This window comes from Babesia bigemina (genome assembly GCF_000981445.1).
Source record: "Babesia bigemina genome assembly Bbig001, chromosome : III".
NCBI classification, from domain to species: domain Eukaryota; phylum Apicomplexa; class Aconoidasida; order Piroplasmida; family Babesiidae; genus Babesia; species Babesia bigemina.
In genome coordinates, this window is record NC_027218.1 from 1,656,864 (window position 1) to 1,681,160 (window position 24,297).

At 59.5% G+C, this 24,297-nt stretch overlaps 14 protein-coding genes across 14 annotated transcripts; 11 read left to right on the forward strand and 3 right to left on the reverse strand.

The window, feature by feature from the left end:
• Positions 1–127: 127 nt before the first annotated feature.
• Positions 128–2,128, forward strand: BBBOND_0306740 (SEL-1-LIKE PROTEIN, putative; the record flags this gene model as incomplete). Its single annotated transcript, XM_012913502.1, has 5 exons — positions 128–227; positions 265–307; positions 348–405; positions 440–509; positions 549–2,128. The coding sequence occupies 5 exons, from the start codon at positions 128–130 to the stop codon at positions 2,126–2,128; spliced, it is 1,851 nt and encodes a 616-aa protein (XP_012768956.1).
• Positions 2,129–2,485: 357 nt separating this feature from the next.
• Positions 2,486–3,183, reverse strand: BBBOND_0306750 (hypothetical protein, conserved; the record flags this gene model as incomplete). Its single annotated transcript, XM_012913503.1, has 2 exons — positions 2,486–2,872; positions 2,917–3,183. 2 exons carry the CDS (start codon positions 3,181–3,183, stop codon positions 2,486–2,488), a joined length of 654 nt encoding a protein of 217 aa, XP_012768957.1.
• Positions 3,184–3,893: 710 nt separating this feature from the next.
• On the forward strand, positions 3,894–7,532 carry BBBOND_0306760 (hypothetical protein, conserved; the record flags this gene model as incomplete). The annotated part of the gene is made up of 1 exon (XM_012913504.1): positions 3,894–7,532. The coding sequence occupies one exon, from the start codon at positions 3,894–3,896 to the stop codon at positions 7,530–7,532; it is 3,639 nt and encodes a 1,212-aa protein (XP_012768958.1).
• Positions 7,533–7,613: 81 nt separating this feature from the next.
• BBBOND_0306770 (alpha/beta hydrolase fold domain containiing protein, putative) lies at positions 7,614–8,786 on the forward strand (the record flags this gene model as incomplete). The annotated part of the gene is made up of 2 exons (XM_012913505.1): positions 7,614–7,705; positions 7,745–8,786. 2 exons carry the CDS (start codon positions 7,614–7,616, stop codon positions 8,784–8,786), a joined length of 1,134 nt encoding a protein of 377 aa, XP_012768959.1.
• A 403-nt stretch (positions 8,787–9,189) lies between these two features.
• BBBOND_0306780 (phosphoglycerate mutase 1 family protein, putative) lies at positions 9,190–10,406 on the reverse strand (the record flags this gene model as incomplete). Its single annotated transcript, XM_012913506.1, has 5 exons — positions 9,190–9,231; positions 9,268–9,431; positions 9,792–10,222; positions 10,262–10,343; positions 10,379–10,406. The coding sequence occupies 5 exons, from the start codon at positions 10,404–10,406 to the stop codon at positions 9,190–9,192; spliced, it is 747 nt and encodes a 248-aa protein (XP_012768960.1).
• Positions 10,407–10,992: 586 nt separating this feature from the next.
• BBBOND_0306790 (acetyltransferase, GNAT family protein, putative) lies at positions 10,993–12,131 on the forward strand (the record flags this gene model as incomplete). The annotated part of the gene is made up of 2 exons (XM_012913507.1): positions 10,993–12,046; positions 12,085–12,131. The coding sequence occupies 2 exons, from the start codon at positions 10,993–10,995 to the stop codon at positions 12,129–12,131; spliced, it is 1,101 nt and encodes a 366-aa protein (XP_012768961.1).
• Positions 12,132–12,278: 147 nt separating this feature from the next.
• BBBOND_0306800 (dnaJ domain containing protein, putative) lies at positions 12,279–14,084 on the forward strand (the record flags this gene model as incomplete). The annotated part of the gene is made up of 5 exons (XM_012913508.1): positions 12,279–12,765; positions 12,801–13,427; positions 13,473–13,768; positions 13,811–13,909; positions 13,950–14,084. The coding sequence occupies 5 exons, from the start codon at positions 12,279–12,281 to the stop codon at positions 14,082–14,084; spliced, it is 1,644 nt and encodes a 547-aa protein (XP_012768962.1).
• Positions 14,085–14,106: 22 nt separating this feature from the next.
• Positions 14,107–15,393, forward strand: BBBOND_0306810 (hypothetical protein, conserved; the record flags this gene model as incomplete). Its single annotated transcript, XM_012913509.1, has 6 exons — positions 14,107–14,206; positions 14,244–14,332; positions 14,370–14,620; positions 14,659–14,948; positions 14,984–15,219; positions 15,256–15,393. The coding sequence occupies 6 exons, from the start codon at positions 14,107–14,109 to the stop codon at positions 15,391–15,393; spliced, it is 1,104 nt and encodes a 367-aa protein (XP_012768963.1).
• BBBOND_0306820 (hypothetical protein, conserved) lies at positions 15,390–17,135 on the reverse strand (the record flags this gene model as incomplete). Its single annotated transcript, XM_012913510.1, has 9 exons — positions 15,390–15,495; positions 15,531–15,683; positions 15,723–16,057; positions 16,095–16,152; positions 16,189–16,271; positions 16,310–16,365; positions 16,403–16,655; positions 16,833–17,018; positions 17,055–17,135. 9 exons carry the CDS (start codon positions 17,133–17,135, stop codon positions 15,390–15,392), a joined length of 1,311 nt encoding a protein of 436 aa, XP_012768964.1.
• Positions 17,136–17,556: 421 nt separating this feature from the next.
• BBBOND_0306830 (hypothetical protein) lies at positions 17,557–18,264 on the forward strand (the record flags this gene model as incomplete). The annotated part of the gene is made up of 4 exons (XM_012913511.1): positions 17,557–17,593; positions 17,655–17,771; positions 17,809–17,861; positions 17,899–18,264. The coding sequence occupies 4 exons, from the start codon at positions 17,557–17,559 to the stop codon at positions 18,262–18,264; spliced, it is 573 nt and encodes a 190-aa protein (XP_012768965.1).
• Positions 18,265–18,492: 228 nt separating this feature from the next.
• Positions 18,493–18,837, forward strand: BBBOND_0306840 (hypothetical protein; the record flags this gene model as incomplete). Its single annotated transcript, XM_012913512.1, has 1 exon — positions 18,493–18,837. The coding sequence occupies one exon, from the start codon at positions 18,493–18,495 to the stop codon at positions 18,835–18,837; it is 345 nt and encodes a 114-aa protein (XP_012768966.1).
• A 664-nt stretch (positions 18,838–19,501) lies between these two features.
• On the forward strand, positions 19,502–21,502 carry BBBOND_0306850 (heat shock protein 70 precursor, putative; the record flags this gene model as incomplete). The annotated part of the gene is made up of 1 exon (XM_012913513.1): positions 19,502–21,502. The coding sequence occupies one exon, from the start codon at positions 19,502–19,504 to the stop codon at positions 21,500–21,502; it is 2,001 nt and encodes a 666-aa protein (XP_012768967.1).
• A 123-nt stretch (positions 21,503–21,625) lies between these two features.
• On the forward strand, positions 21,626–22,891 carry BBBOND_0306860 (casein kinase II, alpha chain (CK II), putative; the record flags this gene model as incomplete). The annotated part of the gene is made up of 1 exon (XM_012913514.1): positions 21,626–22,891. One exon carries the CDS (start codon positions 21,626–21,628, stop codon positions 22,889–22,891), a length of 1,266 nt encoding a protein of 421 aa, XP_012768968.1.
• A 163-nt stretch (positions 22,892–23,054) lies between these two features.
• Positions 23,055–24,297, forward strand: BBBOND_0306870 (succinyl-CoA synthetase, alpha subunit family protein, putative; the record flags this gene model as incomplete). The annotated part of the gene is made up of 4 exons (XM_012913515.1): positions 23,055–23,093; positions 23,127–23,231; positions 23,351–23,924; positions 24,029–24,297. The coding sequence occupies 4 exons, from the start codon at positions 23,055–23,057 to the stop codon at positions 24,295–24,297; spliced, it is 987 nt and encodes a 328-aa protein (XP_012768969.1).

Genomic DNA, 24,297 nt, shown 5'->3' on the forward strand with positions numbered 1-24,297 from the left:
CGCTCCGCCGTCGGAACACATTTTAATAATTCATTGTAAACGAGCCCAACGACCCGCCGGGCGACGCTATAGCCGACTTTCACTGGGCGTCGTGCGTCCGAGGAGCCGCGCGCACGAAACCGCCGCCATGCGTTCGGCCGGCGCGGCCGTAGCCGTGCTACTGGCGGCGGCGCTGCCGCTGCTGACGGTCGGTCCGCAGAAGGTCGCGGCGAGGGGGTGGAATCCCGGTGAGTGGCACTGCCTACCCATGGAAGCCTCGCTCAGACGATGACCGGATAAAGCGGTTCAACGAGGCCATGACGACCAGGTACGCCTCCCAACGCCACCGAAGTGTGACCTTTGTGCAGATACGGCGTGATTCCACATGAGGGCAACCCGGCGGCCGCGTTCGACAAGTTCAAGGAGGTGAGCATCAGCAGCCGCTTGCGACAAAGTGCAGCTGGCCGACGGCCCTGTGGACGCCGTTACCGTGCAGTGCTGGTACGAGATGGGCAAGATACGCCTGTTCGGTTGGTTTCGTGCAGCATGAGCGCCGACATCGCCCTCAGGGTACGACTCGTTCTACTTCTGGAGGAAGCGCGACGCAGCCGAGGCAAGGGACCTTTTCAAAAAGGCTGCAGACCGCAACCATGCGCCCGCTCAGTTCTACCTGAGCTTCGTCTACACCTTCAATGACACCGGGTCGTTTGGCCGTGACGCCCAAAAGGCCATCGCCTACCTCAAGAGGGCCGCAGCGCTCAACTACGTGCCAGCTATTCTCGCCGTCGCGTACCGGCTGCTGTACGGCATAGGGTGCGCCAAAGACGTCAAAGCCGCAACTGCGCTATACAAGAAGGCGTCCCGACTCAGCCGGCGGAGCACCGACGCGCTGACGTACATGACCCCGTCCGACGATTTCGTGCTGGACGAACGAAGCGTGGAGGCGTTCAAGAGGGCGGCTTCGGTCACCCTGCAGAGCGAGGAAAAGCAGAAGAAGGAGGCCATGCGGTACTGGGAGTCCAAGGCGGCTGAGGGCGACGGCCTGGCGATGTACGAGATGGGCAAGCTGCTGGAGAACGAGCCTGCGGCCGAGTCGACCGTGGCCCAGCTGTACCGGCAGGCGAGCGACAACGGCGTGGTGGCAGCGACCCGCGACCTGGGCGTGTGCTACATGAACGGCATCGGCGTGCCGCAAAACGCCGAGAAGGCTGTGCAGTACCTGACAGCCGCCGCCGAGCAGGGCGACCACGAGGCGTCCAAGTACCTCGGCTACCTGTACTACACCGGCGTGGAAAGGCCGCAGGAGGGCAAGCCGGTGAAGCGCAACGACGAGCTGGCTGCGAGGCACTTCGCGGAGGCTGCGAAGCACGAGGTGCCGGAGGCGCTGTACTTCATGGGCGAGATCCTCTCGAAAAGGGGGAAGGCGGTCGTCGGGATCCGGCCCCAGCACAAGCTCGCCAAGGCGCTGGCCATGTACCGCGCCGCGGCGGATCACGGCCTCACGCACGCGCTGTCGAGGGAGGCCGAGATGCTGGAACGCGGCAGCGGCGCGAAGCCCAACCCCACGAGGGTCGCCATGATATACAAGTCGCTTGCCGAGGGGCCCTTCACGAGCACGACGATCACCGACAGCTTCTACGCCTACGTGGATGGCGACTACCTCAGTGCCTTCCTGTTTAACGCGCTGGCAGCCTTTGCCGGCGTGCAGGTCGCGCAGCTCAACCTCGGCCACCTGTTCGTGAGCGGCAGGGGCCTGAAACACCTGGATGGCGCCCGGAGCGTCGCGAAAAGCGCGCTGTCGCAGTGCTTCCTGCAGGGTGACCCGAGGGCGCTGCGGCTGCTGGGCACCATCGCAGAACGGGAGGGGCAGCTCAAGGTGGCGGCGGAGCTCTATAGCAAGGGCTTCAAGGGCGGCGACATCGAGTGCCTGGACCCGCTTGCCAACATCCTGGCATCGCAGCGGGCGACGTGGAGGAAGGCAATTGCGCTGCTGGAGCACAAGCAGTACCGCCGAGCCCGCAACACCGACGGCACGCCCCCAGGGGTCCACCGCACCCTGGACGGCGTGAGAACCTGGTGGCGCATCAAGGCGCTGAGGGCCAAGCGCGCAATCGCGAAGTACACGACTCGCGATGCGGACGAGTTGTAGCTGGACGGCGCGGGCGGTGCTCGGAGGGTCGCTGACCTCGTAAGCCCTGCATCCTGCCAACCGCACACAGCGAAACACACTGCTTGATAAAATGCCACTGGCGGTGAAACGTTCACACAAGCTCGCCTATCGAGAATGGTGCACTTTTATAGTACATTTGTGACTAAAGGCCGCAGGCGCGTATCACCTGCTGCAGCGGGCCAGGCGACGTCGGCCGACCCAACAGCTGAGAGACGCGCTCCAACGTGGCGTAAACGCTCATAAACGACCTTAAGAAGCGCTGCGATACTCTTCCGACGCGTCTCACGTCGTAGTGAGGGCGTACACCGACCACCGGCCTGGCGGCGGCGTTACATGCTAGATGACCCTGCCGGCGAGGCCCGTCTCCACTTCGCTGGGCGCGTAGATGTAATCCACGCTGCCCAACGCGCCGCCGTCCTGGTAGACGAACTCCGATGCGATGTTGTGCTCCCCGGGCAGCGTGCACTCGTTCGGCATCACTGGCTCCTGCAGTCCGCTGAACTTCTCGCTGGGGCAGCGGTTGACGTCCGCCGTCAGGCGGTAGAAGGGGAACTTCAGCAGCCCGTACAGGTGCCTCGCCTTGTTGATCTCGTACGGCTTGAAGGGGAACTGCGGCAGGTTGTAGCGCAGCACCGACGGGAAGTAAGGCTTGGGCACAAGTGCGTCGTCGCTCTCCAGACGTGAGACCAGCCAGCGCAGTCCGGCGTCCTCGCGGAGCAGGGGCTGAACAGGCATGACACCGCCGGCCGCTCGGCGTTCAAACCAACCTCGACAGCCGGGTGGCGCAGCACACGCGCCGGCACGCTGGCGGACTCGCGCGCCACGAAGGACGGTTGCGATACGGAATCGCTCGGCAAGCGATCCACAATGTCCGACGCCCAGTGCATCAGCAGCCGGCGCGCCGAGCTCGAGCGCAGAACGCGGCACTCCTCCTGGCGCACGCCGCCGAAGCGGCGTAAGATATTGCAGCGCAGCTGGAGCGCGATCATGCGCAAAAACATGGCACGATGCGCCTCGCTCCGGAACGCCGACATTTATGTGCGATATTGCGGAAAACTAGTGCGCTACGCGATCTAGAGATACCACGGCGAGGGCACGACGCCGTCTACAGCAGCCTCGCGCATCCGGACGCGCAGCGGTACTTCATGCTATTGTCTGCGGCGCCTCGGCGGCGGTGACATTATTTGAGGGCGTCGAAAAACCGTTTAACGATGGAATCCGTCGAAGTGAGAGATCGTGACGAAAATTCTCGCCTGCAGGGTTGCGCGCAAAACGTTCCATGCAGGGTCCAGCGGCTAGCTTCGGCGACAGCGCGGCGGCGCCATTTATTTTAAGTTACGCATAAATAAAAATTTCGAGGGGAGCCCGCAGTCTACTGCATGTGAAATTACCCATTGAAGTTTGCATCTGGGGATCGCGCTTCGGCAACGAGTCAGGACTCAACCGCGATACGATCCGGTCTTAAACTGCCGTGAGGGGAGTCACTGAAGCGCGGCTGTGTGACAGTACGGACAACAGCGCCATCTGCGAGACCACGCGACTCGCTGACCTAGCTCGGCGATTCGTCATCCAAGCGGCCGGCACGTCGCTGCGAGCCATCAGAGGCAGCTCCAGCTGCCGCGGAGTTCACAATTCTTGCCACCTAACTAGGGAATTAGAACGCCCTAATAATGATGATCGCGAATGTGCGAGGTTGCAGTCGCCGCGCACAGACAAGCGATCGTATTTCACAGAAGGATTCGACATGACGTCGCACGGCGGGGAGCTCCAGTGCCGTAGGGATGTGAACCGCCTGGACGAGCACTCGAGCCCCTCCGACTACCTTGCCACCGCCGGCAAGAAGGGGATTCGGGCATCTATCAAGGGGGATCAAATCGCAAGCATCGACGACATAGTCGGCCAGCCTGGTGCGGAAGATGCGGCCTTCACGGACACTTCTTTCGCCAGCAGTCTTACGCGTGAGTCGCTCAACGAGCTGCAGATGCAGGAGGACATGTCGCGTTGCGCCAAGGGGGCCAACAGGACGGGGCAGGGCATGAGGCGCCGGAGCGACATTGACGAGCGGCAGCAGTACACGCTGCTGCACTACAGCGTGCCTCAGCAGCTGGAGCTGCTCGACGAGCTGATCCGCAGCCTCGGGCAGTGCTACCCGCGGTGGAAGCACCGGAGGTTCGGTCTGCAGCGTTTCTACTGCCACATGTTCAACATCCACATGGACCCCATTGCCCGGAGCAACTACGTGCAGCTGTTTTGCAACATCTGGGACGGCTTCGAGAAGACGGGCATCAACAGCTGGAGCAGCGGCAACATCTGGCTGCAGCTGCTGACGCACGAGTACCAGGTGCACAGGGCCAAGCCGAACGATTTCATCGTGCAGCGCGAGTACTCCAACAGCAAGCGCGTGGAGGAGGTGCTGCAGCAGTTGGACGAGATTTCGAGCTGCTTCTGCAACGAGCGTTGCGCGATGGACTTCATGCGGCACTCGTCGTACTGGGGGCCCACCGCGCAGACCACCGTCACGCATGAGGAGGAGCCGGTCAAGGAGCCCATCAGCGCTTGCTTCGCCAACACCGACAACTTGAAGAAGGGCCTGCACACCTCTAAGATAAACACGATCGCGAGCTTCTACCAGGAAAGGGGGATCATTCACAACTTCACGCGGCCGTACGAGCACGGCGTGCAGGTCACGCCCATGCCGGGGTTCAGGCGGTCGGTGGTGTGCCTGAGCTGCGGCCGCGTGTGCTGGTGCTCCTGCGAGCGTAAGCTGTTCAGGAACTACCGCGAGGAGAAGGAGCCGGAGGAACCAGACCACGTGTCAGTCGCGACCGAGAGCGGCGAGTCGCAGTCCGAAAATCGCGACCACGAGTACGAAGAGGTCGAGAAGGAGTGTCGCGAGGCGGAGGCGCCGGAGGAGGACGAGGAGGAGGAGCAGGAGGAAATCACCGACATTCACGAGTTCGTGAACACCCTGCAGAACAAAAAACAATCGCTACATCCCAACATTGCCAAAACCGCCATCACCGTGTCCAACGCTAGGAAGGTGGACTCCGGCATCATCCTCTGCTACCACACGAACGAAGCAGAGGAGTATATGAGCGAGCCCGCGTCGCCGTCCGACCTGAAGCAGCAGCTGCTCCGCGCGACGGTGCTCCGAGGGAGCGTCGAGGACATCTTCGACGCGATAAAGCCGCGCATGGGCGACTTCCAGCTCCCCGAACACACACACGGGATTTTCGAGGAGTGGCGGAAGGTGCCGCTGTACCGGAGCTGGCGGCGGTGCTGGTGGCGGCTCGTGGGCAAGGGCGCCATGGACACGTCCGACGACGCGGTGCGTCCGTTCGTGCAGCGCGCGCTCGAGCGTCTGGACGCGCTGGGCAACGTGAGGTACAACCTGGAGTGCGGCTACGTGGCAGTGGGCTATTTGCAGAAGAGGTCAAGGACGTGCAGCTACTGGAGGCACTTCTACGTCCGCCAGCACGGACTCTGGCGCGCGTTCACGAAGGCGGCGGAGTACAACCTCATGATCTGCACGCTGCCGCTGGAACTGCAGCTGGACCCCAAGGCCATGAACTGGACCGTCTGCAAGTGCCACCAGGGTGACATGTATCGCAAAAGCTTTTCCACCGTCAAGAGGGGGCTCGTCCTGGGCTACGCCATGGCGATATCCTGGTACGAGAACCTGCTGCAGGAGCTCAACGGTGTGGCCACGTCGTTCTCCGACTTCGACGAGGAATCGGATGTCGGGTGTGACGAGTTTGATGAGCAGCACTTCCTCAAGCGGGACCCCGCCATCTACGAGGGCGTCAACACCGTGGAGCGGGCGTTCCTGTCGGCCAAGAGGCGCAAGATGGTGCTGGCAGGCGATCGCGGCTTCGGCTCCATGGGCAGGTCAGGGTCGCGAGCCGACAGCGACCTGGTGGACCCCCGCATTATCGCAAGTGCAAAAGAGAAGCTCATGCTCGACCACAACCTCTGGTACGCGGACATCCAGAACCTGTTCCCGGAGGTGACCCCGGACGGCTTCGTCGATCCGGAGCCTGCGAAGGGCATGACGCTGCGGAATCTCGTGGCGCAGTATTCGGAGCTCAAGGACTACTTCACCCTGTCCCTGAAACACGTGGACGAGTGCGTGTACACGCTCAAGATGTGCGTGAACAACGCGCTCACCAAGGGCAACATGGACCTGGTGGAGCCTATACTGCGTCTGAACGACGACAAGAAACTCGCCGACGTGATCCCGCAGGTGCCGATGCAGTGGGTATCGTTCCAGCAGGCCAACGACAGCTGGACGTGTGTGCTAGAGTGCCACGCGTGCATAACGTGCGCCCCGCGCGCCTGCACGAAGCAGAACTGCACCAAGTTCCAGAACGGCAAGGAGGTGATAGAGCTGCTCCGCAAGAAGTTCGGCCCGTGCTCAGTCGAGTTCACCCGCAACCCGTTTCAGGCTAACGAGGGCGAGTCCGCAGAGCCCGCCCCCGAAGCCGACGAGTGCTGCGTCGTCGGCTTTTCGGCGCAGAAGTTCGGTTTCAACGGCGCGAAGGCGCTGGCGACGGAGTTCCGGAAAAGGTTCATCCAGATCGTGTTTTCATCGATGAAGTACGACGGCAGCTTCTCCGACGCCCTGCTCGGCATGATCGCGGAAGAGATCGGCCTGCTGACGTCCACCGACGCGTACATCCTGCCTAACAAGGCCAACGAAGAGCAGCGCCAAAACCTCATAGAGTCGCTCACCTGCGGCGTGTGCTCCACCTTCGGCGACCGCATGCAACACCGCAACGGCACCGTGCTGCTGAAGCAGCTGGTGAAGTCCAGCGTGCCAGGCAAGCGTCTGTCCGAGGTGTTCGCGCTCGAGCAGATGGCCGAGGCGATTCTGCTGGATTTCAAGCTCGACATTAAGTTCTGCCCCGTTCACATGGCGTGGGTGGTGTGGTGGCTCGACTGTATGCAGCAGAAGCGGGTGATGTTCTACCGCGTGGAGGACCTCATCAGCGTGAACAGCCTGGAGGAGGCGCTCGCCGAGCTCGAGAAGCACTGGATGGACGCCGTGTCTGCGCACGTGGAATACACGGTCGGACACGCCGCCGAGCGCTGCCAGCTGACCATCACGTACCGGTTCGAGGAGGCGTTCCACCACCTCACCGGGCTGCAAAAGAACCTGTACGACGCGTTTCACACCGCGTTCGCCATGGCACTGCGCGCCATCACGGACTCCAGGCAGGAGTTCAAGCTCATAAAGCGTCTTTGGCAGATCAACAAAAACGAGCCGGAGGACCTGGTGGCGCAGGACGTGAACGCGCAGTCGTTCGCGCTCACCGAGACCGTCGTTTTCCCCTTTGGCGCGTTACACGACGAGGGCACACCGCCGCTCTCCGACGCAGAGTAACACGTGCTTAATCGTAAAACCTTACTTGACGCGTGCACACCAGCGCTACCGCAGTGCAGCCACAATTGTCGCATCTCCGGAATGGCGGCCGAGCAGATGACGCCGTACGAGTCGCGGCAAATGCGCCGGCGGCGGTGCCGGCTCATGTGCCTCTACGGCTGCCTCCACGCATGGTAAGCGCGCCCTCGACACACCTCGAAATTCTCGCGCAGCCGATTGAGGGACCTGGTGATCAACAACGTGGCGTTTAAGCCGCCATCTAGGCGCGGATACGCCATAGACAAGTACGGAACGTTCCTTCTGAAGAAGGGCCACGGACCGCATACCGGCGTGAGCAGCACGCTAGGGCTGTACGGGATCGACCTGTTCCACACCTTCCTCCGGGGGGCGCGCAACCAGCGCATATCCGTGATCGTTATGCGCCACCGGCCCCGTTCCGGCGACGAGGAGGAGGACGACGAGCCGCGCGTGAGGGAGGACCGGGAGCTCATCGTGTTCAGCCACGGCAACAGCACCGACATCGGCTACATGTTCACCGCGTACGTCAACCTGTGCAAGGTGCACGACGTCGACCTGCTCGCGTACGACTACAGCGGGTACGGGCTGTCGGACGGCAGCCCCGGCGAGCGCGTCATTTACGAGAACATCGAGGCCGTGTACGAGTACGCGCGGCGGAAGCTGAAGGTGCTGCCCGAGCACATCGTGCTCTACGGCAACTCGCTGGGCTCCGCGCCGTCGTGCTACCTCGCCAGCATGCCGGAGAAATACCCGATCGGAGGGCTGGTGCTCGACGCGCCCCTGGCCTCCGCAATCCGGCTGCAGGTGGGCCACGTCGCCTACACCCCCAAGTTCGACGCCTTCACGAACGTGGAGTACCTCAAGACCAAGAGCCTGTACCCGACGCTGATCATCCACGGCACTGTGGACAGCGTCATTCCGGTGCAGCAGGCGCGTGAGCTGGCGTTTGTCGTGGAGGTCCGTCACGCCGAGCTCATGCAGAAGCAGGACGAGCAGGTCACGGACCTCACAGAATCCGACGACGCCGGCCGCCTGAGCCCCAGCGACTACGGCAAGCGCGGGTACATCGAGCTGACACGAACTCCCGAGGACTACCTCCGCACGTGGTGGGTGCCGGGAGCGGGCCACAACAACATACAAGTCGACAACATGACGACGTACAATCGCAACTTGGATATCTTTTTCAAAATATGCAGGAGATGGAGAAACGACAGAAAACTTAAGATGCAGCGTTAGATTCCGCGCCTTCCACTACTCGGAGGCCGGCGAGCGACTTGCGATACTTGATGACAGCACACGCCAGCATGGCAACCACGTGTAGCTGCAAACTATATTCATCAAATGCATTGTAACCCACCGCGGCGGTAACATACGACGCGATCTCCTTTGTGCGCCTGTTTTCGGCTGCGACGCCGGAGATGTCGGCGGGGCTTGCGATGACGCGACCCAGCATCACCAGCACGAAGGCCAGCCAGGCCGACATGACCATGTAATGAACCAGATATTTCTCCAGCCACTGCATGGTGTAAATGTGAGTGATCGCCTAAACAGATCCGCCCGCCCAACGCGCACGAGCCACGGGTGGCATGGCCATGGAAAAAATCTAAAGAGAGTTGTGCAACATATATGGGTCGAAAGTTTACTTCTTGAGGACCTGGTTAGCGATCTCGGCCATCTTCGCCTGCAAGCGCGTGATTCACGTGGGATTCCAACACACCTTAAGCTCCTCCTCAGACATCAAGAACTTCTTGTCCACCAGTTTCATGTCGCAAGAGAAGTTGTAGACGATGGGCACGCCGTGGGGGATGTTGATCTTGGTGATCTCCTCGTCGGTGATGTTCTCAATGACCTTCATAAGCGCGCGGATGGTGTTGCCGTGAGCTGCAACGGCGTTAGACGACGCTTTGGCCGACAACGAATCACACAGTAACCGCACAATCACACAAAATGCAAATGAGTGGAGCGTCCCAGGTTCCGACGGACCAGATATAACCGCAGAAGCGCCACGACATCACCGGCGTTGTCGATGTGTCGTGCTGCGCCGGCCATCCCGCCCTGCAGATGTCACCGGGCGACGGGTTCAGTAGCCGCCATCAAAGCTCGAAATTAGCAGGGCAGCACTCACGGCAAAGCAGAGCACCTCGTCTGGGTTGCGTCGGCTGGTCCGGTCCACCGGGCTCTGGAGACAGGCCACGAACAAAACGACACACACTCACGCACATAATAGCGCTTGCAACGTACCTACAACCAAGACGGGTTCTCCGGCCTTCATCTGCGGGATGATGGTCTCGTTCCAGTAAGGAAGGACACGCTTCTGGCACATCTCGAGGCTCTCGCCGTTGGGGATCTCGTCGCGGGGGATGTCGGCGTACATCGGGTCGTTGCCGGGGTAGAACTCGCTGTCAAGGGCGCAGGATGGCGGCGGGGTGTTGTAGGAGCGCCTCCAGATGTTGACCTTGTCCAGGGTGAACTTCTCGACGGTCTCGGCCTTGTTGAGTCCCTGGAGGGCACCGTAGTGGCGCTCGTTCAGACGCCAGTTGCGGAAGGTGGGAATTTCGCTCTGGCCCAGGACCTCCATGATGATCTCGGCGGTGACGATGGCGCGCTTCAGCACAGAGGTGAAGAGTGTGCCGAACTTGTAGTTGGCTTCCTTGAGGATCTTGCCGCATTCCCTGCGAACCCCGTGATAGACGCGGCATTCCTCCACTCACCTAGCCTCGTTCTTGCCGGTTTCGGTCAAGGCCTTGTCGGCCCAGCCGCAGAAACGGTTGGCGAGGTTCCACTCGCTCTCGCCTGACAACGGTCACAAACGCAAGGGTACCACGTACCGTGGCGGACGAAGACAACGGTGTACATCTTGTTATAAGCGCAAATTCCAGTTGGTACTGTGTGAAATGCAAAGGCCAACAAGCGGGAAATGACGAGCGGTCCCTCCGTGGGAGGGGCGTAGCCGCCGGAGGCAACACTATTGGGCGTTAACTCGGCCGTCGCATTTCAAAACTGCGGCCGGTAAAATTTGGCCTTCGCGTTGCAATAGGTGTGCCGATGCCACCGCGTCATCGAGTGTATACTATACTCCCCTATGCATGGAGCGGGAATTGAGCTGGCCTTTTGCGACTCGAAAAACGCCGCCTCCGCAAACTGTAACACACCGGGGCTTCGGGAGGGAACTGGATTTGCTGTGAAGGGCGGCGTGGCATCCTAAGCCGTGCTCGAGGTCATACACTCCCCGGGCGGGCGTCACGCCTCGGCTCAGCAGGACACAGAGCGTCCATACACACGTATGGGCAGCCTGACGAGCACTGTTGAGAGGCTGCGCGGGTGTAAACGCAATTGACAAGTTTTCCGCGGGTCTCCTTGGATGTGCGCCACGCGGCGTGCTGCTACGATACGCTGACGACAACCGCGCAAAGTCGCCCGGAGGCAGCGCGACACGGGCACCATGTTCGACTTTCTGAAAAGGTGGCGCAAGCCCGCCGAAACCCAGCAGCCGCGGGGCCTTCGGCGGACTGCCTCGCTCAGGCGGATCAACCAGTCCTTTCTCAAGATAAGGGAGATCGACACCGACGACGAGGGCGATGTGCGGAAGCTGCTGTTCGACCACTTCAGGTCGCTCACCATCCCGGCCATGGTGTACTGGGTCGTGCAGCACGTGCACGACCTGGTGGCCATCATCGTGATCATGGCCTTCCTGCTGCCGATAAAGAGCCTGCTGTATTTCTGCGTGTGCTTCCTCGTGTACCTGTACATCCGCGCGCGTGTCGAGATTGAGAGGCACATCAGGTGGTGCTGCCCTGACCTCGAGTCGGTTTTCGACACCTATCGCACGACCGAGGGATCCAACTTTTGGGTGGGCTACTTCTCCAAGCACGAGGAGCTGGGCACCGCGACGGAGTCCAACACGGAGGCCGCGGCAACGCCGGTGTACACGCGGGCTGAGGGGGGCGGCGACGACAACAACGAGGAGAGGGAGCCCGCCCTCAGCGGCAGGACGGAGCCAGACACCGACGCGAGCGGCACGCAGCCCGCCGGGGAGGGCAGCGCTGCGCGCCACGACTCCGTTCCGTTGAAAGCGCCGGAGTCCGAGAGCCAGCCGCAGCTCAGGCTCAAGAGGTACAATACCATGTCGGAGTCGTCCGTGGTTCTGAAGGACGTGCTGATGCCCAACTGCAAGGAGAATGAGATCCTGGGCTGCGTGGGCATAACGCCGTATCGGAACAAGTCCACGGTGGCGCAGATGGTCAGGCTGGTGGTGAGCAAGAAGTGCAGGAACATGAAGGTCGGCAGCAAGCTGCTCAACCACCTGGAGACCTTCGCCATGGATTTCGGTTACACCGAAATCAGGGTCTACACGAACAACCTCAACACTGCGTACCTGCAGTTCCTCAAACAGAACGGGTTCGTCATTCAGCAGATTGTGCGCCGGGGGTTCATGCGCGGCGACCTCATCATCTGGAACAAAACGCTGTCTCAGCCGAACGACCTCCTCGTGACAGGTACGTCGCGGATTTCGCAACGGCTCATTTGCACACAGAAATGCCGCTGCTCAGGAAGGTGGACGCGAGTTTCATCCCGGAGTGAGCCACATCGCAACATTTTCACCGGATCCCCGCGTCGAGCTGCCGCAGCGCGAACACCGCGGCGCCGAATTTGCGGTCGCGTCGGGGCGCCGCGTAACACAACACTAAAATTTTCTAGCGACAAGCATGATAACACACACGTAGTAACATGGAAAGCGGTGTCCGAAAGACGCGGATACCTTGTCGAGGCAGAGTCCTTTTCATCGCAATCTGGTGTTTGGCGCGGGTGTCGCTCGTCGGCGCGAAGGACTACTACCGCCTGCTGGGTGTCTCGAGGAACGCCACCGATGCCGAGATCGCCAAGGCGTACCGCCTCAAGGCCAAGCAGCTACACCCCGATGTCGCGCCCGGGAAGGAGGAGGAGTTCAAGGACATCAACACCGCCTACGAGGTGCTCAAGGACGCCGAGAAGCGCCAGCTGTACGACACGTACGGCGAGGCTGGGCTGAACGGCGGGGGCGCGCAGACCCAGGGTCACCAGGGCTACGACTTCTTCCGGCAGGGCGGCCACGGCCACCACGGGAAGCACTCGGGCTTCACGTTTGACATGAACGGCGGTTTTTTCGAGGACATCTTCGAGAACTTCGCTTTCGGCGGCGGCAGGCAGCACTACGGCGGGTCGCATGGCCACCACGGTTGGTTCGACAAAGGGGCTGTAACACGCTTGCAGGTGGAAGGGGCGCCGGCGGCGGCGGGGGCCAGCGCATGTTCAAAGGGACTCTGGTGGAGGACGTGGACGCCGCCGGGTTCAAAGCCAGCATGTCTACCATCCGCACCTTGAACCTGTACGTGTTCTACATGGACGACTGCCCCCACTGCAGGGACGCGAAGCAACCCATCTCCGATTTCGCGACCAAGTTCCAGGGCGCCATCCGCGTCTACGCCGTCAACTGCAATAGGCACAACGACGTTTGCGTGAGGAACCGGGTGGAAAAGGTGCCGCAGATCGTGGCGTTCGCCGAGCCGAACAAGCCGGTGTTCTACGACAAGCGTACCTACGCCGAGCAGCTGGACGCGTTCGTCAGCCAGGCGCTGCCCGCCGAATTCACTATAATCACGAACAGGATGGATCTCGACGAGTTCGTGTTCCAGGAGAGCAAGTTGCTCAAGGTGGTGGCCATCATCAAGAGGGGCGTGTACCTCACCAAACTGAAGGCGCTGGCCAAGGACCTCAGGGACAAGGTGACCTTCGCGTTCATTCGCGGCAGCAACAAGGAGATGGTGCAGGTGTTCGGCACCAGGGGCGCGACAACAACGGGCGTGCTCATTCCTGTGGAAGACCCGGAGACGCTCACCGGTGAGTTCGGCGTCGCGTGCTCACGACCCCTAACTCCGCGCGCAGGCAAAACCATAGACATGGGCGCTTTGGGTTACCACGATGTAGTGCTAAGGCTGAACCTCGCCCAGTTCGAGGCCAAACGGAGCCAGGGCGTGCACGGCAACGACACGAATTACTCGCAGCTCACCGCGCGCAAAATGGCGAACGGCGAGTGCACTGCCAGCGACAACCAGTTCTGCTTCGTCTTCGTGAAGTACGGCAAGAGCAGCGAGGATGAGATACACGAGGCGCTGCGGGGTCTCGCCAGAAAGTACGGCAACGACCCGATCAAGGTCAGATTCGTGAACGCGCAGGAAGAGGTAAGGCGGCAGTAGCGCCACCGGTGATTCATGACGCCACAGGCGCGATTCGTCGAGGCTTTCGGGATGTCGCCGTCGTGTCCGTTCTACCAGAACTGTGCGAAGCTGGTCGCATACAGGGGTAAACGCAGGAAGTACGAGGTGGGTGTGAAACGCGCCAAGAGGCTCGCATCCGACGCAGATTTTGGACGGCGGACTGACCGTGGAGAACGTGGAGCAGTTCATCAACAACGTCATCTCAGGCGCGCTGACACTCAAACAGACGCTTACACACGTGCCTACGGTCAACGACCCGAACCAGCACGACGAACTCTAAACACACTTAATACTTCTCAAATATGGACGACGATGATTATCACATAGACCCCGAGTTCCTCCGGAAGTTCAGCGACCAGTACGGCGACGTCGACCACCCGCTCTTCTGGGACGAGATTCCACGTGAGCCGCCCTCAGCGTAGCGCCCCAAAGCGAGCAGGTGACCCGGCGGGTAACGAGGACCTCGAGGCGCTGCAGCAGCTCCTGGCGGACGGCGAAACGAGGGAGTCTATCGCGGAAAAGTACAAGGTAGGGAATGATGCGCCGCTGGGACATCCGCAACCAGGAAGTGGGAAACGGCTACGTGCAGCAGGGGGCGTACTACTACGACGCGGCGATATCCAGCTACACCAAGGGGATAGACGCGCAGGGCAAGAACGAGAAGCTGAACGCGCAGCTCTACGTCAACAGGGCGCTGGTCCACCTAAAGAAAAGTACGGCGGCGGCAGCGTGCGTAACAGTGCTTGCAGGGGACTTCGTGAAGTGCGTCGATGACTGCAGAAACGCCATCAAGCGGGATCCGACCAACGTGAAAGCGTACGTTCAGCACGCCGGTGCGCGGCATGCCACTGCAGGTACTACAGGGGCGCTGCGGCGGCGTACGAGCTGGAGCTGTACAAGAAAGCGCTCGCCTTCTGCATCGCTTACCACGACCACGTGAAGGAACACGGCGAAACTGGCGCCGATGACCTTCCGGCGACCCTGGAGGCCGGGAGCCCCGACCTGCTCAACGTGTACAAGCGCACCATCGACCGGCTGCGGGAACGGGACGAGCAAATTGCGGCAATCAAGAAGCGCGAGGACAAATCGAAGGAGGAGGAGCTGACGGCGACCAGGGGCGTCCTGAAGCTGCTGACGGCGAACGGTACGGAACCACTGACATGCGCCAACGCCTCTCAGGGATAAAACTGCAACCGAACCTCTACGAAATACCGCAGTCGCAGAACGTCGTGTTCTACCAGGACAACGGGTGCCTGCACACGTCGTGCCTGCTGATATACGACGAGCTGGGCGTCACGGACTACATCGAGAACTTCGACTACTCCACCACCGTGGGCGACCACCTGGACGTCATGTTCCAGGACCAGCACGGCGAGAAGGCGTTCAAGCGGCACAACTCGAAGTGCTTCTACGAGGTTGGTTGCGGTTGCTGGCGCGCTTAGGAAGTGCAGACGGCGAGAGGCGACTACCACGAATTCGGGACGCACGAGACCCTGGCCACCATCATCTACGTGACGAAGGTGGCCTACAGGGTCGCGCCTGTGCACGTGGTGCATAAGGATTTCGACATTAAAACCCTGATAAGTTAAATGAAGTATATGCCGCCCAAGAAGGTCTTCACGAACTCGTTGAAGGCGCCCGATACGTCCGTTAGGCTCAGGCTCTCCGACGGCAGCGTGAGGTACATCTCCCTGAGAACGTTAGCTGCCAGGCACCGGTACAGTACCTGCCGTTGGACACCTGGGCGCTGCACCAACCCTGCTTGGAGCGTACGTGCATGCGCGTTATGACCTCCAAACTCGACTCGATCAGATGGTGGATGCCGCGTATGACCTGCAGCTCCCGCAACGCCTTCTCGTCAATTTCGTTGTAGCCGACGCTGAAAGGCGATAGGTGCCACACCACAGAGTCTACAAACCTCCTGATAGTCTTCGTCACGGCGTTGATGGACACCGTGCGCAACTTGGACGCCACGGGTGGTTGGCTGAGCGACTTCAAGAGCGCCCCCATGCCGTTAGGCGTTCCCGAGAGGTACTCCTTGATGCTGCTCAACGTGAACATCACGTCGTCACACTGCAGCAGGAGCACCAGGTATAGGCCGCCCATGCAGACCACGCCCAGGTGGTACGCCTGCCCGTTAATGTGGACCTTCGGGCTGAAGGCGTCGCCCGACTCGGACTTCATAATGTGCGCCTCGCCGACGCCCTCTCCGTCGGCCAAGGGCTTCATACGCAGCTCCTGCCGCTCGGACACCTGGGTAGCTGTTGTGGCATTCGGACGCGCAACTAACGCTGCCTTGGTGCTTTATGAGATACGTGTACAGCGCCAGCATGTTGTCCAGGTCCAGGCTGGAAGTGACTTAAAGGGCCAACAGTAACGCTTACGACGAGTGGAGCACTTCTTTGTTGTGGATGAAAACGTAGTCGTGCACCGCCTCAAACTCGCTGCAGAGGTCGGCGATCAGCGTCTGCAAACGGTGCCGACGGCAACGACGAGGAAAGATACCTGCGCGTCCAAGGTGCTCAGTGCGCTGGCATGCGATTTGTACGACGCATTCCATGCTGACGCCAATTTGAGTTAACGCTCCCATGCACGAACCATTCAGAATGTTGAACGAGTCGCCCGCGGCCTTCGTGATGAAGGAAGGCAGGAAGTCCTCGAAGGCACGCCTCACACTCTCGAGATTAGATGACGCATTGCCGTCACTCGCATTAAGTAGATCGCGCAGAGGGCCATGCAGCAGCTCGAAAAGCTTTTTTGCGTTTTCGAGCACGACCTTGGTCATGTAGTGCTTCCAATGGTGGCTGTACTCGGCCATCTCATTCCAGGAGTTCTCCTCATTCTTGAAACACTGCGGCTCCATAACCACACGGCATTCGTAGCGATTACATGCATAACACGAAAAATTCAGGTTCGCAGCATCTACCAACAAGGCGCCACTGGATGAGGTGCGCCAGGTTGCTGCAGTTGCCCGCCTCCAAACTCGGATGCACAAAACCGAACAATACGCGCACGCGAAAACACTCACCACAACGAGGTATATCCCGTCACACCACTCGCTGATGGTTGTCGTGAAGAGCTTAGTACGCAAAAAGTCTATCTTGTGCTTGGTGAAGGAGGCAAGCAGCACGAGCAGGCCCTCGATCAGGCCTAAATGCGATCGGCGTTCCTCCACTTCCCTGTGATCTGGGTAGTAGTACAGCAGCTTGGCATCCTAAGCACGTTATTGGCGAGGAAGTCATGCGCCTACCTGAACTTCCTCGTCGGTCGGATTCGGCGAGGACGGTGCCCGGTTGACGTCGAACACAAAGATGGTGCTCACGTTACTCATCGCACCTACATAGTAACACACATCAACGTCAAGTCGCTAATAGAAGCCCCTGTAAGCCGCTGCACAGCGATTAGGCTGCGTTGTCAACGCGGAATTCCTTACCCATGCACAGCGCACCTGCTCCGAAGAGGGAGCTGAAAATACGATCGACAGGCCGCCCTTTGGCTCTACGAGCGCACGAGAAGGCGTAAACCGCGACTCCGCTGAACAGCACGGTGCCGGTAACGCGGCAAAATGTGCAGTCTTCACTGCGCTTCTCTGCCGCCACGGATTCTACGGAGGAATTTTCCATAAAGCCGCGGAGACACACCCACAAGAGGAGGATGCGTGATCAAATCCACCTTCAAATCGACGGAGAAACTGCCGATAAACAAGAAGACACCGAGCTGGGCACAGAAGCAGAGATTCTTAGGTCAGCGCAATGATGGACAAGCACGATTCCGGCGTAACCAACGGAAGTAGGTGTCACAGCCCTGCGTTTACACAATAAATAATACTTTCTCCCATGCTGTGTTGCAGCCGACCAGGACCCCGCCGCCCACAAACGACCTGCCGACGCTCTTCTCGGGGACCCGGAAACGACGGCACTGGCGCCGACCCGCACACTGAAAACACAGGGCGGTGTTCGAGTTTATAGTGAGTATAACTTTTCAAAGCAATATCGCGTTATCAGCTCACCAACCCAGTTCCGGCCTGGAGAAGAAGAGCGTACACATAGACAGACCGGTAAGGTGGCAGCATCGTGGCGCACAGTCTGTTCTAGGAAACGACGTCGAGCGAGTTGGACGCGCGTCTGGAGGCAGGCTCGCTAAACAAGACAGCTGAAGAAACGCCTACTGCCATAATTGACATCCCGAAAGAGCGTTTCGACATCTGCATACAAACTGCCGACCCCTGTCCGCAGCTGATTGAGGACAACTCTGCGACCGAGCACGCCACTTCACCGAACGATGAGCTAGGTCTTCCGGCGTTGTCTGAGCTACCGAACGACATTCGTGAAGTTTTGGAGGCAGTCAGTTCCACATTGGAAGAGCTGTCGCAGGCCGTGAAACGCTTGGAAAGCACGCAAAAGGTCATCCTCAGGCGCGTGAAACGTAAAAGCAGCTACAACCAGTTCTTCCTCGACTGAAGTAACGCAAGGATCGCATAGGGGGAGGCGAACTAGTGACATGAGCTTCTGAGCGGCAACGGATCTCAGCGTTAAAGGAGCACCCACTTCCCGGGGCGGAATGTAATCGCGCTGGGTGTGGAATACACGACGCTACTGTTTCGCGAACGAAAAATGAGCCCGTTCGTTCAAATTTCGTAGCTGTTTTTTCGTAGTCGGACACGGAGCGACTTCGTCTGCGCCCTTAACATGGAGGGACACAAAATAGTTCTCTCGGACGATTTTTTACAAGACTTCTGTCGCTCTAAAAACGCCTCGTACACCAAGACCCAGCCGGGTCGGAGCGACGAGGTCGAGAAACAGTGCCGCGGGTGGGAACACAGGCTGGCCAGGTGCCTAAACAGCTGCCAGGGCGTCATAAGCGCGAGCTGCCGGGCCTCGGAGGCTGAAGCTGGCGGCGAAACCCCGTCCGGCTACTTCAGGAAGGTGCTGGAGTGCAGCAAGGACTTCAGGGAGTACGAGGCGTGCATCCGGAGGAAGGACAAGTGGGACGCGAAGCCACAAACCGACCGCGACACCACGCACACGCAATGACCCATAAGTGGAGTCTTTACTAACATGAATGATAATACGTAGTGACCTGGCTGCAACCGCTACCACCGGTCTCTGCAGATGCCGCAGCAAAACGTAGACACGTGATGAACGCACATACGACGGCTACACACGAGCGCTCTGCGGTGTCAGACGTTTCGCAAAAACATGGAAGATCGATGTGTAGGGTCGTGACTCAAGTGGCACGCGAGCGTAGCAACGTCCCGCGGTGAAGTGCCACTTCCTAAACGGGCGTGACAGCTCGGCATTCGCCGCCAGTTTAGCGTATGCGAAACCATACACATTGACGCGTATCGCAGGCGCGGAACTAAATATTTGTGCACAGCCGATCCAGCATCGAAGAAACTGGCGCAGCAGCTGCACATACTGAGTGTGATGGGGTGGTATCCACATGTGGAATCGCGCTAACTTCCCACGCACTACATTTCATTTTTGTCGACCGGTGGCTAAACCGCTGACACACGCAAACAAGCCGAATTTATCGCCAAACTTCGGTTGCACATCGACGCGAGGGCTCCACCCTACTGAGTGTGCGGCGGGCAGGCAGAGACGGAAGACACGCGCGAGCGAACCCGTCATCGCCATTGCAAAACGAACTGCAAGAAAGGAGGCATTTGTACCGCGCAATTCCACGCACCAAAGCAACATGTTCGCCAAAAACTTCGTCACGGCGGCCGTGGCCGTTGCCGCAGGTCTGGTCCTGGCACACAGCCGCGTGGCCGTTGCCGACCCCGCGTCCGGAAAGGGTAAGCGAGGGCGCGACGTCAGCTCACACCGTGCAGTCGAGGGACCCATCATCGGTATCGACCTGGGTACCACCTACAGCTGTGTAGGTATCTACAAGAACGGCAGGGTGGAGATCATCACCAACGAGATGGGTAACCGTATCACCCCCTCGTACGTCTCCTTCGTGGACGACATGACGAAGGTGGGAGAGGCCGCCAAGAGCGACGCGACCATCAACTACACGAACACGATCTTCGACGTCAAGAGGCTCATTGGGCGCAAGTTCAACGACAAGGAGGTGCAGAACGACATGAAGCTGCTACCGTACACCATCGTGAACAAGAGCGGGAGGCCGTACATCCAGATCAAGGACAGCAACAAGACCAAGGACTACGCACCCGAGGAGATCAGCGCCATGGTGCTGAAGAAGATGAAGCAGATCGCGGAGAACTACCTCGGCAAGGAGGTGCACAAGGCCATCATCACCGTGCCCGCGTACTTCAACGACGCCCAGCGTCAGTCCACCAAGGACGCCGGTGCCATCGCCGGGCTGGAGGTGGTGCGCATCATCAACGAGCCCACCGCCGCCGCCATCGCCTACGGTATCGACCGCGCCACCGTGGAATCTAACATTTTGGTGTACGATCTCGGAGGTGGTACCTTCGATGTGTCTGTGCTGATGTTGGACTCCGGTGTGTTCGAGGTCATCGGTACCGCCGGTGACACCCACCTGGGTGGTGAGGACTTCGACAGGCGTGTGATGGACCACTTCATCAAGATCTTCAAGAAGAAGCACGGCGTGGACATCATGCAGGACAAGCAGGCCGTGCAGAAGCTGCGCAAGGAGGTCGAGGCCGCCAAGCGTACCCTGTCGTCCACCACCGAGACGACCATCGAGATCGAGAACCTCATCGACGGCATCGACTTCAGTGAGACCCTCACGAGGGCGAAGTTCGAGAGCCTCAACGAGGACCTGTTCGTGAAGACCCTCGACACCGTGAAGGACGTGCTCAAGACCATCCAGATGTCCAAGAGCGAGATCCAGAAGGTCGTGCTCATCGGAGGTTCGACCCGTATCCCCAAGATCAGGAAGATGATCGAGGAGTTCTTCGGCAAGGAGCCCGACTACGGAATCAACCCCGACGAGGCCGTCGCTTACGGTGCCGCCATGCAGGGTGGTGTGCTATCTGGCGAGTCTACGCACGATGTGCTGTTGCTAGATGTGTGCCCACTTTCGCTCGGTATCGAGACCGTGGGAGGCGTTATGTCCGTGATTATCGAGAGGAACTCGCTGCTGCCCGCCCACAAGTCGCAGATCTTCTCCACCTCCTCCGACAACCAGACCACCGTCACCATCCAGGTGTACCAGGGTCAGCGTACCATGACGAAGGACAACACCCACTTGGGCAAGTTCGACCTCACCGGAATCCCTCCGGCACCTAGGGGCGTCCCCCAGATCGAGGTCACCTTCGACGTCGACACCAACGGTATCCTCAGCGTGTCCGCCGAGGAGAAGGGCAGTGGGAAGAAGCGCAACATCGTCATCACCCCCGACAAGGGCCGCCTCTCGCCCGAGGAAATCGAGCGCATGATCAAGGACGCCGAGGCCAACGCCGAGAAGGACAAGGAGATTTTCGAGAAGGTTCAGAGCAGGCAGGCGCTCGAGGTCTACCTCGACTCGATGAAGAAGACGGTGCAAGACAAGGACAAGCTCGGGCAGAAGATTGAGGAGGACGACAAGGACATCATCCTCAAGGCGATCGCCGAGGCCGAGACGTGGATTCTGCAACACCCCGACGCTGACGCCGAGGAGAACACCGACAAGCAGCGCGAGGTCGAGGCTGTCTGCAACCCCATCATCAGCAAGCTTTACAGTTCCGGAGAGCAGGCTGATGACAGCGGTTACAGCGACGAGCTCTGAAACACGCCACGAATAATATAAATTTAGCTGTCCGGTGCGCGCTGTGGGGCCGTAGTCGACTGCCGGTGTGTCGTGTCACAGGCGTTATTAGCACATCTAACAGCATCTACCCGCTAAGCGGACATGAAATTAGCTGGGAGGGGCTGGAGAATATGTCTGGGTTGGAACTTTTTATGCTCGGGATTCCCCAAGGGTGTGCCACCTAGGCCAGAGAACTCCGAGGATATATACGCCCTCCCGCAGCCCTATTTACGCGACAATCAAATGCAGCAAGAAGAGCAACCAGTGGTGACCGTCGTTGCACTGCAAGAGGATAGCGGCCCGGGCGCGCGGAGCGACATCCACCCAGAACAACCTACAATGGACGTAGACACGGATAAACGGTCTACGTATCCCAATGTGGACTTGCCAATTATTCTCCCCAAATACTACGCCGATGTCAACACTAAGAAGGGCCCAGATTACTGGGACTACGAGAACATCACGCTTATGTGGAACGTCCCTAACAACTACGAGATCGTGCGCAAAATCGGCAGGGGGAAGTACAGCGAGGTGTTTGAGGGCACCAACGTGCTCACGAAGGAGAGGATCGTAATAAAGATCCTCAAACCGCTCAAGAAGAAGAAGATCAAGCGTGAAATCAAGATTCTGCAGAACCTCAGCGGGGGCCCCAACATCATCAAGCTGCTGGACATCGTTAAGGACCCGCAGAGCAGGACTCCGTCGCTGATTTTCGAGTATGTCAACAACACTGATTTCAAGATTCTGTACCCGATGTTGTCCCTGGCCGACATCAAGTACTACATGTACCAGCTGCTAAAGGCGGTCGACTACGCGCACAGCCAGGGTATCATGCACCGGGACGTCAAGCCGCACAACGTCATGATAGACCACGAAAAGCGCGAGTTGAGGCTCATCGACTGGGGCCTCGCGGAGTTCTACCACCCGGAGCAGGAGTACAACGTCAGGGTGGCGAGCAGGTACTACAAGGGCCCGGAGCTGCTTGTGGACATGAAGCTCTACGACTACAGCCTGGACATCTGGAGCATCGGCTGTATGCTGGCGGGCATGATTTTCAAAAAGGAGCCCTTCTTCTACGGGCACGACAACTACGACCAGCTCGTCAAAATCGCCAAGGTCCTCGGAACCGACGACCTGCACGCCTACTTCGAGAAGTACGGACTGAAAATGGCGCCCGTGTACGAAGAGATTCTCGGCACATACCCCCGCAAACCCTGGTCGAAGTTCATCAATGCGGAGAACCAGCACCTCTGCGTCCCGGAGGCCATCGACCTGCTCGACAAAATGTTAGTCTACGATCACACGATGCGGATCACACCCAAAGATGCCATGCTCCACCCATTCTTCAAGGGGGTCGCCGAAGAGTAATCGCACGTCTCCGGCTGTGGACTGGAACATGAGAACATGTAGCTGTACGCTTGTTATTGTAACGTAAAATGCGTGACTAAATTTTCCCGAAGTGGCGCGGGGCGCTGTGAGGCGGCGTGGCAGCGGGGCCTGTCACTTCACTTTTCTCTTACACACCGGCAACATGGTCACGCGCTCAATCGTCAGATTTCTGGGCAACAGGGTAGGGCCAACTTTTACCGCACATCACGCGAAGGCCGTCTACCGACGCGGTCCTGGGCGGAGGACCTTCTCCTCCGGAGCGAGCGTCTACGTGGACAAAAACACCAAGATTATATGCCAGGGCCTCACCGGTAAACAGGTATGTATTTTAAAGACGGGATGAACGGCTTTGCCATGCTAATTTGAGCTAGTTGCGATGCAATAACCAAGCTTCCACTTGTCTCTGATCTTAAACTTTGCACCGAACATCGCTCTCAGGGCTCCTTCCACGCCTCGGAATGCCTGAAGTACTACGGGACGAAGTTTGTGGGCGGCGTCAACCCGAACAAGGCCGGTACCATGTGGCGGTGTAACGACGACAAGCACTCGCTGCCCGTGTATGCCACCGTCAGCGACGCCAAGAAGGAGACGGGGGCCGACGCCACGGTCATATTCGTGCCGCCGCCGCGCGCGGCAGGCTCGATCGTGGAGGCAATCGAGGCCGAGATGCCGCTCATCATCTGCATCACGGAGGGCATCCCGCAACACGACATGATCAAGGTCAAGAACATGCTCAAGGACCCCGCCTGCAAGTCGACGCTCATCGGCCCGAACTGCCCCGGCATCATCAAGCCCGAGGAGTGCAAGATCGGCATCATGCCGGGGCACATCCACAAGAGGGGCAGCATCGGCATCGTCAGCAGGAGTGGGACGCTCACGTACGAAGCTGTGACGCAAACAAGCAGCAACGGCCTCGGGCAGTCAGTGTGTGTGGGAATAGGAGGAGACCCGTTCGGCGGAATCACCTTCACCGACGTGCTGAAGAAGTTCGTGGCGGACCCGCAGACCAAGGGTGAGTGTCTGCGCAACTGTCAGCAACGGACACCAGCAACGAAACGTGCTGGCGTATATACGCACTTGTGTCTTCTGTGATGGCTTCCGCTAATACTGACGCAGGAATCATGCTCATTGGTGAGATTGGCGGCAGCGCCGAGGAGGACGCGGCCGAGTGGATCAAGGCGAATCCGACAGACAAGCCAATAGTCGCTCTCATCGCAGGCACATGTGCACCGCCAGGGAGGAGGATGGGCCACGCCGGAGCTATAGTCAGCGGAAACACCGGAACGGCGGTCGGCAAGATCAAGGCGCTCCAGGAGGCCGGGGTCCTGGTCGCCGAAACGCCCGCACTACTAGGCGCTACCATGAAACAGGCGCTGGCAAAATGA